Here is a 12530-nt window from a genome sequence, read left to right on the forward strand (position 1 = left end):
AAAAATTTGAATTTGGTGAACTAAACTTGAAGGTTTGCTAAAATAGAAAGAATTTTCAAACGGGTATTACTTCAGATGACACTATGATGTTGGTTCATGAACAGAGTTTATTTTAGTTCGATTGTGTAGGCTGCTTAAAGCTCAAATCTCAAACAAATCTGTTCCTGGAACCAACAAGTAGTGAGCAATGAGTGTCAAGTTTCTTTTTGAATGAAACAACAGATCGCTCCTGAAAGAGTTTGAACCCAAGTGGATATTGATCCTTATATTGTTAGTCCACTCAGCTACATGTATTCTGCCACATTGAAAACTGTAATGTTCTTTGAAGGTTTCTCAGATAAGTGGTCCAGGGCCTTCTCAGTTCTCTTACTTTTGTAAATTATGTCATCTACTGTGAAGACCTAATTGCTCAGTATACATGTATTTCTATATCTCAGACAGAGTTATGAATTGTTGTATATTTACAAGGTACAATATAAATCAGATCAGAGTTATGAATTGTTGTATATTTACAGGGTACAATATTGAAGCAGCCACCAATGACAATATAAAGAAACAGTTTGGAACCAATGCCTGTGCTGGATGTGCCGGGTGTTCAGCACAAGGGTTTGATATTGGTGTTGGAATGGTTGGTGAAGCTGCAGCTGATACTGAGGCAGAGGTAAATTAACTTCATTACATAATGTTATCATGATTATTTCTGGGCTTTTTAGCTTGACTATTTAAAAAATAGGGAAAACTATGTGCTAACGTTAGCATTGCCATCACACTTTGGTTAAGTTTTTGCGTGCAAGTTGGTATTTCCAAAACTACCTGAAGGGAATTGGTTGAAACGTCACACACTTGTTCTCTGTGATTATGTAACAATGTAGCATGATTGGCACAGGTCATATAACTCGAGTTACCATCTTGCAGAGTTATGCCCAGTTCGTTACTGTCAAACACTGAGAATAGTCAAGCACGTTGTCTCATGGAAGCTCTTGTTCTCTTCATTGTCTTCTTAACTACTCTTAGTAACAGTGTCAGTTAAATCTCCTTTCATTATTAATAACATAATGCTACAGATGTAAACCTCCTGTTATAAAGACCAAAAAAGTGATTGCATTCAGTTTATTGAAGCATATTTAAATTTTGTATCAAACAGTTCATTGCAAATGAAAAAGCATTTCCGTTAGAAAAATGAACTGTGCATTTTCCATATAATGAAATTGAAAGTCTGTGGTCATTGGTCATGTTAAATTTTAAACCGGCATGGTTTTTGGACCTGACGTAATCTGGTTAAAGTTGCAGCCTGAAAACTGGTTATAAAGTTCAGAAAATTGGTTACTTTATAAAGAAAACTGGTTTTTGCATAAAGAAAACTGGTTAGTTAGAAAAGAAAACTGGTTATTACATAAAGAAAATTGGTTTGTGAGTAAAGAAAACTGGTTATTAAAGAATATGATATAATATTTTCAGACATTAGAAGTTGTTGACCACACTGGTGAGGAAGCAGGGGACACAGGTGAGCATGCTGATGATGGAAACTCCCCAGATCATGTGGATACGATGGACATGGATGCTGGAGGAATGGATGGGATGGGAGACATGGGCGATGCAGGAGCGGCGTCATGTGCGGCCTTCTAAAACCTCAGTGCTTACCATTTTGTCACAACTGTAAAATAATGACTTGTACTTCGCATTTCAAATTTGTTTGTATAAATGGAATATTTTCAACTTCATCTGTTTTGAAACAAGAATTTTGTTGTTTCTTTTTTATAAGATTGCTTATTGAAGTATAGTGGTTATTATTATTCTTGATGCTGTCTATTTTTTATTATTTTTTTTAAGAAATGTGACTATTTTAAAGTATGTTATGATGTCATTTTGAAAGTTAATTATTTGTTTTTACTGTAGTCCATTTCAGAATATGTGTTATTTGTGTAGTGATATATTTATGATATTTGTATGAGTCAACATGTACTTCATCCTGCATGTTCATTAAGTCTGATTCAATTTTTATAACTAGTCATTACCTGATTTTTTGTCATTTTGATCCTCTTCATTTTTAAGGGAAAGTTTCAAAATAAGTACTGCCTGAATAGTAATCAGTGTAGATCATGATTAGATCATAGACATGCGGACAGCTGATCTTGGTCTGCACTGGTCACATGGGTAGATTATATTGCTGCCATCAGGCTTAGGGTCAAGTTAACAATAATTATCAAGTCTGTTACACAATTTTACCCTGGTTAAGGTTTTTTGAATTATGTTTTGAGGTATGAGGTATTTCAAGTTTATACTCCCTTTTGTGTCCTAATTGAAACTGTATATCTAAGTTATTTCTATATTTCTATTCTTAAGATTTTTTTACTTTTTGCAGGTCCTCTTTATGCTTGTAATGTCCTCTGTATGTTTGTAACACTGACAAAAATACTTTTTGAGTCAAGTTTCTAAAAAGTATGGCATGTTTGATAATTTCTACGCAAGGACTGCATACATACATGTACATATTCTGTGTTATCTGATAATGGTTATGGAGATCATCAGATAATATTTTATTTTACAATTTTGTCAAAAGAGTTTGCTTTCAAAGTAAAGAAAATATATATGGTTTAACGCTCATAAATATGAGGACTTTATTCATTTAATATATATTCAGTAATGAAAAGTGGTCTTTTGATGTGTATATAATGTTTGACTGTATAATACATTTATTGGGATATTTATGATATTATGTTATAAAGATAATTAGAAGAAAACATTTTTTACATTTACCTATTACTGTAGATGTATGTGCTTTTTTCACAAAAATCTTTTATTTTATTGCTTTTTTATACATGTTTTGCTTCACTTTATTGTCTGAATTGCCTTATGCACATTTATGTATTGATTCACTGTCAATGCTTACAATCAAAACTACCATATATCTAGTCATAATGTAGAATAATGTGCCAATTAGCTTTAATTGATTTTTATTTGTCAATTTTTATTTTAACTTTTTTTTGAGCTTTTATTCACTGTGTGCTATGATAAGGAGATTATTTCTATGAATTCTTTGTTTAAAAGAACATCTTTTATTCTACAAACTAGTCATACCTTTTTACATTGTACTTTTTGCTTTAAGTATTATTTATGTTGCTCAAATTATAGATTTAGTAATGGATTGCAAAATACATTACATTGACCATGCCTCTGTCATGTTTATGTATTTTTGTATCTCTTTCATCATGTTCATGTATTTTTTATTAGGAATGCTGTCATCTCAAAAAATAGGGATATAAATTTATTCACACTTTGTGTGTTTTTAAAGGATTATTCTTGTTATATGGATCATATGAACTGAATTTTCAATGCAACACTTTTTCCATATACATGTATTATTTGATTTGACTATGTGATGATTAATATTTCAATCAAAGTTTGAAAACAGAATTGTGTAAACTCTTATATAAATAACTGTATCTGCTATGGTGATGTACCTAGACTTTAAACTGTGCATGACTTTTATGTGAAGTTGTCTTTTACTGCAATGAAACAGAAGATATTGTCTGTTACATGATGGGTAGAGAAATGTTAATGTAGTGAAATATGTATGTAACAGTTGATGTATCACAACATACAAGTTGTTGGATAAATGTGTAAATATGATATTTATTTTGAAGACTTCTGAAATTTTAAAAATGATTGTTTATATATAGTTAAAATTATTCAAAACGTTCATTTATTATATTAGCTTGTGGAAACCCTACTTGCTCTACTTGCTTGTGTGGACCAACAGTAAAATGGTTTACTAGAGCTGCCTCCATGCTTAGTTTTATAACAAGGACTTTGATTGGCTGAATATTAAAAGATTTAATTCAAGGTGGATTGGTGGAATACCTGAATCTCATCTTCAATCAGCCATTTTGATTGGTTGGTAAATTTTTGCATTAAAATGATGTTTGCTGTTGATGTAGTGAAAGTTTTTGAAGATATAAATGTAAATTCTCCATTTTGTTAAGTGCTAAGTTTATGGACCAAATGTATCATAGCATTAATACATTCATACTTAGTTATGACTGCATGGTGGTGAAAATGCAAACACAACTTCATTATAAAACATTGAGGTGTATATTTTATACTGTTGTAGCTTTTGAAATATCTTAATTATAACATGCTTGTCTCTATGATGTTGAATGTACGAGATTATGGTAATGGTAATCATGTATTCCGAGTCGTACCACGATACTAGCACCAGATCTATGTTGAAATGCCTTACATGTAACATGTACTTGTTTAAAACATCCGTTATAAGTAGTGAAGTTTGTTCGTCAAGACCATGTGAAAAACCAGTATCTCGAGGCGTCATCATAATTCTCATATAACTTCTTTTGTAAAGTTATGACAGTATTTGGATGAACATTGTATATTAATGAGGAAAAAAATTATTGAAGATCATTTATCAGTGCTGCATAACGAAATCCGATATTTTTTAAGAGAATCTGAAGAGCTTAATTATGAAAACTTTGTTTCGGTACTGATTAAATACTGATAGATTATTGATTAAAGATAGCATCACTGCCAAAAATGTTAAAATTGATTTTTCTGTATATAACCAGTATTTTAGATGCTGTTAGTATTGATTTGAATCCATTAAACACACAGGGAAAATGCAATCTTATTCTGATCTTCCAATTATAGATACTTTAGTTCTTGTTTAGAAAATACTGTGCCAAACTACGGGGGCGGAATTACATCTAGGATAACTTTATGTACAGATTTTATATGTATCAACCATTGTAAGTTGCTGGCATAACAGAAATAATAACTACAGGAACAGATATGTTTTACACCATGTAGACTATACTGGTGTTATATAGGCTTTGATCACCTAAATGGATTTACAATGTGCAAAACATTTATATTGCAGTTTTGTGGTGATAGAAAACGAATAATTGATGCTGAATAATAGATGTTGCTTTATGGAGAACCAGTCCTCTTTGTTTTTATTATATTATCAGTATGTGTCATTATTTTTTTTTACTATGTAAAACAATGGAAAACCATGAATTTATCCAGATATTGTTCTGTATTCTTTTCTTATTAGTTTAACTGTTGAGCATTAATTAGAAAAAAATATTGTCATCAAATTACTAGATTTTTTTTTGTAAAAAAAAACACTGATTGTACTTCACTAGAAAATAGGGAAGGAACTGGATTAAATATAATTTCTTACTGTTATTTGTATTATTCTAGTTTAATGAAATAGAAAAAAAAACCTACAATATCCAAACATATTTGTCAACATAATTGTCTAACCATTTATATGTTCATATATGACCATAAGGAGGTGATACTATAATCATGTTTGTATAAGAATTGATTGTTCCATGGACAAGAAATTCTCTTCAACTATAGACAATTAGTTAAAAGATATATGAGCCGCGTCGCGACAAAACCAACATAATGGGTTTGCGACCAGCATGGATCCAGACCAGCCTGCGCTTCCGCGCAGTCTGATCAGGATCCATGCTGTTAGCTTACAAACCCTATAGCAAGTAGAGAAACTGATAGCGAACAGCATGGATCCTGATCAGACTGCACGGATGTGCAGGCTGGTCTGGATCCATGCTGGTCGCAAACGCATTATGTTGGTTTTTTATCATGACCTGGCTCATATTTGTTAGATTATTGTCTCATTTCATTGATAAAGGCTTAACGTAAAGATGTCTTTGTTATATAACGTATGTGTATTTTGTAAATTTGTACTTTATAATCACAAGGTGATGTGAGGTGGAATTTTTTTTCTTTCATGTTGAAACAACAAGATGTTACTTGTACATGTATATTGTAGTCAGTGTTTAGTATTTTTGGTATTAATCACATATATATATCATGTAGATAGAACAACAGGCCTTCACTGATGACGGATAATGTTCAAATTGATCAGTTAGGGGTCATTAAATGACGAAAACTTCAGCCAAGATTACTTCCAGGACTTGGTGGTAAACTCACTGATGACAGATAAATTCATATTCGGCAGTAAGGGGGAGTAATTTATAATTGACAATAGTCAATTTGCTGGTGTTAATGATATTGTTGGATAAAAATCTAAACAATTTTTGTATTTTTAAGATGTTATTTAATATTTCAAGATGCAAATAGGTTTTGGTTATTAGGGACATCTTCATCTTTTTGGCAACATTTTCTTTGAGTATGCTACATATATCATGTTGTGATCTTAACTTATGCTGTCATGTTGTACACATAATTTGAGATAAGGTAGTAGTTGGCAAAACACACATAAAAGTGTTGAATTATAACAACTTAATTTGTTGAATAGTGGAAAATCTTGCTATGATAGCTTATTTTACTTGTCTGTTTTTTTTTCACGAGAAATAAAAACAAGAACATCAGTTTACTTTTCATTAAGATCAAAGACAAAAATGATGGTATCAACTATTTTGACTGCCATGATATCTCAGATCATGTGTATATATTTCACATTTACATGCATATATTACACATTACACATTTATATGCATCAGTTTAAACACAAGAAATACTGCTGAACTACACAACCAATCATTACAAACATTGTGTATGCTCAACACATTTTGTGAATCAAAACACCTAGCAACATATAATCATATACGTAGAATAACATCTAGTTTTGCAAAATGGGTCTTCAAAATTCTACAAAACCGTTGATAACATTATGGGGTAATATTTTTTCAGTCATTGTTTGGGATAGGGTTTATTATAATAAAAGTAAACATCTTTTAGGGCCTGTTGTCTGTAGAATTTTGGGATGTTATTAATAAACTGTATCCTAGTACAAAGTATTAGTTTTCTTTATTTATTGATTCCCGGCCCCACCAAAAAAAACCCATCAAGGAGAACAAGTACAAAATACAAGTTTTCTATATTTATTGATTCCTGGCTCATAAAACTCATCAAGTTGACTTGGTGAGGAGAACAAAGTACAAAATACTAGTATTCTTTATGCTTAGAAACCCCTATCACATTGGCTTGTCAAGAACATATGGTCTACATTCCAATGTTACCTTTCATGTGAGAATTTAGCTGCCTGCATTAAGTCCACCGGTATATGTCCCATTTTGATGATTCAAGCAATTACTTTGGTTGGCATTTACATACAGTGGTAAGAATAAAGTAGCTGCATGCTATTAATTCTTCCGGCTCAAGTGAATCTACCCATGCAGACCAAGATCAGCCGTAATTACAAATTTTGAATTTTTCCCTAAATTGATGAATGGTTTAGTCCAGATTAAAACATGGACAAAGTCCATTTACTGCATGGTAGTGGTTAAATGATGAAAAATCTCAACAAGCAAGTACTTGACCTGAATGAATGAAAACAAAATCATGAGCTTCAAGTGTTTAATCATGAAAAATTATTGTAGTGGGTAATTCCAAGTTTGTTCAATACATGTAATAACATAAGGTAGTTATTTTTCTATAGCATTGCAGTATGACACTTCCTTGTCATTGAAGATTTGAAGTATATCATGCAGAATCTTCCTATCTGATAAATTTGTACAAGTATAAATCGTGACAATGATATATTTTAACTTCTGTCCTAGAATTTACAAGCAATTGCCAATTTTTATGATATAGAAATATGTCAACATCCGGATTAGAGAAAAGGTAGAAAACAATATTCACATAATAAATTCATCAGAAACATCAGTAACAGCAAAAAATCAGCCTTGGATTATTCCAAATTTCATAAAAATTGACACAAAGAAGTTACAGACAAAACAAGAATAGAATAAGTGGTAGCCACAGCTGTGTTAAACTTTGCTGGGTCTCTGATTTTAGTACAGAATCTTGGTTTACTAGCTACTGGGCAGCCATCGGTTGCTCCCGTCCTAGGTGGAGTCCACTTGTCAAGGCCGCAGGTTGCAATGATTTTATCAAAGTTTTCACTTGTTGGAGGAAATGCTGTTTTCTGTAAAGGATTAATTTCCGCATATTTCATGAAACCATTCAGTGTTCGTGTTAGACCAACTATATACATGTTCCCTTCATTTGTCTGCTCATTGACAGCGGAACATTCGTCACCCTCTCCTCTGATATTCTCAATAATAACCTGCCCAGGTACTTGATATAATCCAGTTTTAAGCACACAGTATACATCAAACCTGGAATCAACTTCTAGTGGTGTGCGAAGTTTTCTATGTCCACGATCTTGGCCGTAAACAACAATATCTGACTTTAGCAACAACTCTTCCATTGTCATATTTCGCCAAACGGAAGTCTTACATCCACATGTGAAGTCACAACAGAAAACAAACAAAACATAAGCAACAAAAGTTAACATTTTTAGATAAAAATATTCCATTGTTCCTTCTTTCTTTTTCAAGCTGAATTCTTTAAATATTTCAAGACTCATATAAAAGGTAAATTCTATGTCCCTACAGGTGTAAAAACTTGACACTGCCAGAACAATTGTGTCACCTTTATATACAGAGTTCAAAGGATTACATGTACTAGTAATTTAATTAATCAGAAAAAACAATTTTGTTATGAAGACTCGAGTTATAAAACACTCCAAAGATTCTATATATAGTCATATATGACATAAATTATTTAGGCCCCTTGTAATAGTTACATATATATACAATAATTACTACAGACACTGTGTAAATGTACTATATTTTTAGAAAATATTGCTGTAAAAAATATTGCCTTGATTTGTATAACTACAATTACATAAGTGTAACAGAACCTTTGGTCATGCATTAAGAGGTTTCTGTGTGATGTTTTATATTAAATTATCACCACAGTGCATAATTAGACCAGTATAAACCAGTAATAAGTCAATATTGTCTCTGAAAAGAAACAAGAGGGCCATGATGGCTCTAGATCACTCAACTGACCCATCAACTCATCCGAACAATTACCAAGACAAGCATTCTGACCAAGTTTCATGACAGGTGAGTCAAAAATGTGACCACTAGAGTGTATACAAGGATTATCCATATTTGAGCAGTGTGACCTAGCTTTTTACCCAGGTGACCCATATTCAAACTTGACCTAGAAATCATCAAAACAAACTTTCCGACCAATTTCCAGGATACTTGGATCAAAACAGTAGCCACTAGAGTGTTAACAAGATTTTCTATTTTTAGCTCCGGTGACCTAGTTTTTCATGTGAGATGACCCATGTTCGAACTCATCTGAGCAATTACCTAGACAAGCACCCTGACCAAGTTTGATGATAATTGAGTCAAAAATGTGACCAATAGAGTGTAAACAAGGTTTTTCCATATCTGGGCGGTGTGACCAAGTTTTTCATTCGAGATGACCCATGTTCGAACTTGACCTAGAAATCAATAAAACAAACTTTCAGACCAATTTACAGGATATTTGGATCAAAACAGTAGCCACTAGAGTGTTAATTAGATTTTTCTATTTTTAGCTCCAATGACCATGTTTTTCATCCAAGATGACCCATGTTTGAACTCATTCGAGCAATTACCTAGACAAGCATCCTGACTAAGTTTGATGATAATTGAGTCAAAAATGTGACCACTAGAATGTAAACAAGGTTTTTCCATATTTGGGCAGTGTGACCTAGTTTTTGACCCCAGGTGACCCATATTCGAACTTGACCTAGAAATGATCCAAACAAACTTTCAGACCAATTTACAGGATATTTGGATCAAAACAGTAGCCATTAGAGTGTCAACAAGATTTTTCTATTTTTAGCTCCTGTGACCTAGATTTTCATCCGAGATGACCCATGTTCGAACTCTTCCGAGCTATCACGTAGACTTGATGATGATTAAGTCAAAAATGTAACCGCTAGTGCTAACAAGGTTTTTGACCCATGTTGGAACTCATCCGAGCTATCACCTAGACAAGCATCCTGACCAAGTTTGATGATGATTGAGGCAAAAATGTGACCGTTGCAGTTTAAACAAGGTTTTTCTATTTTTAGCTCCTGTGACCTAGTTTTTCATCCGAGATGACCCATGTTCAAACTCATCCGAGCTATCAACTAGATAAGCATCCTGACAAAGTTTGATGATGATTGAGGCAAAAATGTGACCGCTAGTGTTAATGAAAAAGTGTGGACGGACGACAGACATTCAACGATCCTTAAAGCTCACCCTGAGCTAAAAAACCCAAGAGCTGTAAATAGGACAACACGCTCCACTATTCTCATTCTTTAGAAATTAAGGAGCTTGATCGTGTATAGAACACAAGGACCCTTGGTTGCATTTCATAGAAAGTCTTAAGTGTATCCTAAGTCCTAGGACATAAAACCAACTGTAGGACTAACTTAAGACCATTTCAGTCAATGATTTTACCTTCAGTCAAAGAGTGTAGACTATATGTTATGAAGTTATATGTCTTTGATAATGACCTACACTAATTACTGTGTGTGTAAAGTTTAAAGGCAAAACAAGATGATGTTTTGCGCAAAACTTCAATGTGTGAAGCAGACATACAAGTGAGTGAGTAGAATAGTCCTATAATTCTTCTAATAGTCTCACTAGAATGGGGACCATTGCAATATCAGTATTTCAAACTGATTCAAGATATAGCCTTCATAATACAATTTCTGTGGTTGTTCACAATTTTCAAGCATATTAAATTAAAATTATAACTAAACTTTAAAAATATATTAATTAAAAGTATCTCAGATTCAGTTTGATTTGGCTTAAAAGTAACCGTTTATAAAAAAGGGACATAATTTAATACAATTTGAATAAAAATTAACAAGGATTAAACTCCCTTGAAAACCACTAGAAGTAATGATTGTATATTATTTAATACATTCTCAGATATAACGATGTTAGTAACCTAGTGTTTACAAAAGATTATATAATTATAATTGCATTAGCTTTTATTATATACCTGTAATTTGCCACTGGGCAGAACAAAGTCAAACAACCTTTTCATTAAAACTTATTTTATCTTTCATTTGTGATCATTTGTAGTACCCTTTTTCCAAATAAATTGTAAATCTTTTCATAATTGTTAATCAGGATGTATATTACATGAACTATATACAGAGTTAACCCTTATATGACGCTAAATATATCCAATGAACTTTTCTTGCATATTACACTCGAGTTTCGGTTAGTTTTACCCATGCCTAAAATTTCATCTGGCATGGGGGCTGCCAGATGAGTTGCCCGTTATACAATGACAGCAACTCGGCAAGATTCATTACATTCCAATGGGCGGTTACACTTGGTCTGAACCAAAACATATAATTTATCAGCTAATCTTGTTTTGCACTGGTCACAGGATTCAGTCATCACTTGCAGGCTAAGCAATTTATTGGTTCTTTCAAGGAAGCCAGAGAGCTGCTGAGGTATTCAAAGACAACCAAAAAAGTGTAGGATTTTTAAGTATCTGCAAACATACACTGATATACATTTTGTATGCTTGGTCAGGTGACATACAAAAGTCTGGTGAATGGTTAGATATAATAGATACCAGAAAAAAATAAATCAAACCACTACTTCATGCATTCATTGTGTAGCCATAGGGTGAATTGTTTATTATAGAAAAAGAAATCTTTTCTCAAACATCAGATTTCAATGAACACACAGAGTCACATAAATATGAATTTATTCATATCATAAAATATTAAATATCATAATATAACATTGATAGTTGAATTCAACTAGCATACATGTGTACTGGTTCCCAGTCTCAAGCAACATTTGAGAAGTATATGTTTTTAACAATAAATATATCTTAATTAATCATGCATTTCCACATTTTTACAATATATATTTCAAATGCCCCATTCTGTGGTCCAATGATCTTCCTTCATAGGCCTTTTTCCATACATTATATTTTCAAAAAAATAATCAAAGTCGTTACAGGCTTTGACCTTCTTACCAATAAATTGCATGGTTTTTGTTGGCTATTAAATTACACCGTCACTGTTAAGGTAATTTAGGTCAACACCCGCATTTACTGAAGAACGAGGACCTCAGGTGCTTCTCTTAGCATAATTTCGGGCACAAGCGTCCATCTAAGTAGAATATAACATTCAATAAGCTAGCTGAATAACTTCCTTACATAAAAGAACTCAAAGATTCAAACCCAAAGTGGTTAGGGCCAAATTATTTGAACACAGCAACTTTAACCACTCAGCCACCGAGGTCACATCAAACAGACAAAAGTACAAAGATGGAAACAAGGTTTACAAGCTTTCATAAAGTTTGCAAAAATCTTAACTAGTGCTGTACAACAATTGTGTCTATATTTAGTTTTAATGAAGGATGCTCATTACATGCACAAAAATCCATGACAATTGATGACTGACTAGTGTTTGGCTCAAATAAATAACAAAGCCAATATATTCTAGAATACAAGGTATTTTGATAGATTCTTAACTTTTCAATAGATTCTGAACATTCCATTTTTGAATACTACATGGTTTACTAATTGAACAATATATTAAATTTTTTATTTCGTCATCTGGTTTTACATGCCACCAACACTGTTAAGTTCATATAGACACTTTCCAGCTTTGAAATGAGACCTGAAGGTGCCTCTCCGTACATTATGTT

General features: G+C 32.5%; 1 protein-coding gene across 1 annotated transcript; it reads left to right on the forward strand.

The window, feature by feature from the left end:
- Nucleotides 1-478: 478 nt before the first annotated feature.
- Nucleotides 479-5043, forward strand: LOC132750328 (uncharacterized). The gene is made up of 2 exons (XM_060740286.1): nucleotides 479-661; nucleotides 1459-5043. The coding sequence occupies exons 1-2, from the start codon at nucleotides 494-496 to the stop codon at nucleotides 1624-1626; spliced, it is 336 nt and encodes a 111-aa protein (XP_060596269.1). The 5' UTR covers nucleotides 479-493; the 3' UTR covers nucleotides 1627-5043.
- Nucleotides 5044-12530: the final 7487 nt, after the last annotated feature.

This window comes from Ruditapes philippinarum, unplaced genomic scaffold, assembly GCF_026571515.1.
Source record: "Ruditapes philippinarum isolate M1 unplaced genomic scaffold, ASM2657151v2 ctg3574_1_1_1_1, whole genome shotgun sequence".
NCBI classification, from domain to species: Eukaryota; Metazoa; Mollusca; class Bivalvia; order Venerida; family Veneridae; genus Ruditapes; species Ruditapes philippinarum.

Excerpts from the sequence above, each read along its gene's own strand:
- LOC132750328 (XM_060740286.1), top strand. The coding sequence starts at position 494 with ATGAATTGTTGTATATTTACAGGGTACAATATTGAAGCAGCCACCAAT. Across the intron at positions 662-1,458 it reads CAGCTGATACTGAGGCAGAG|ACATTAGAAGTTGTTGACCA; the intron begins GTAAATTAACTT and ends TAATATTTTCAG.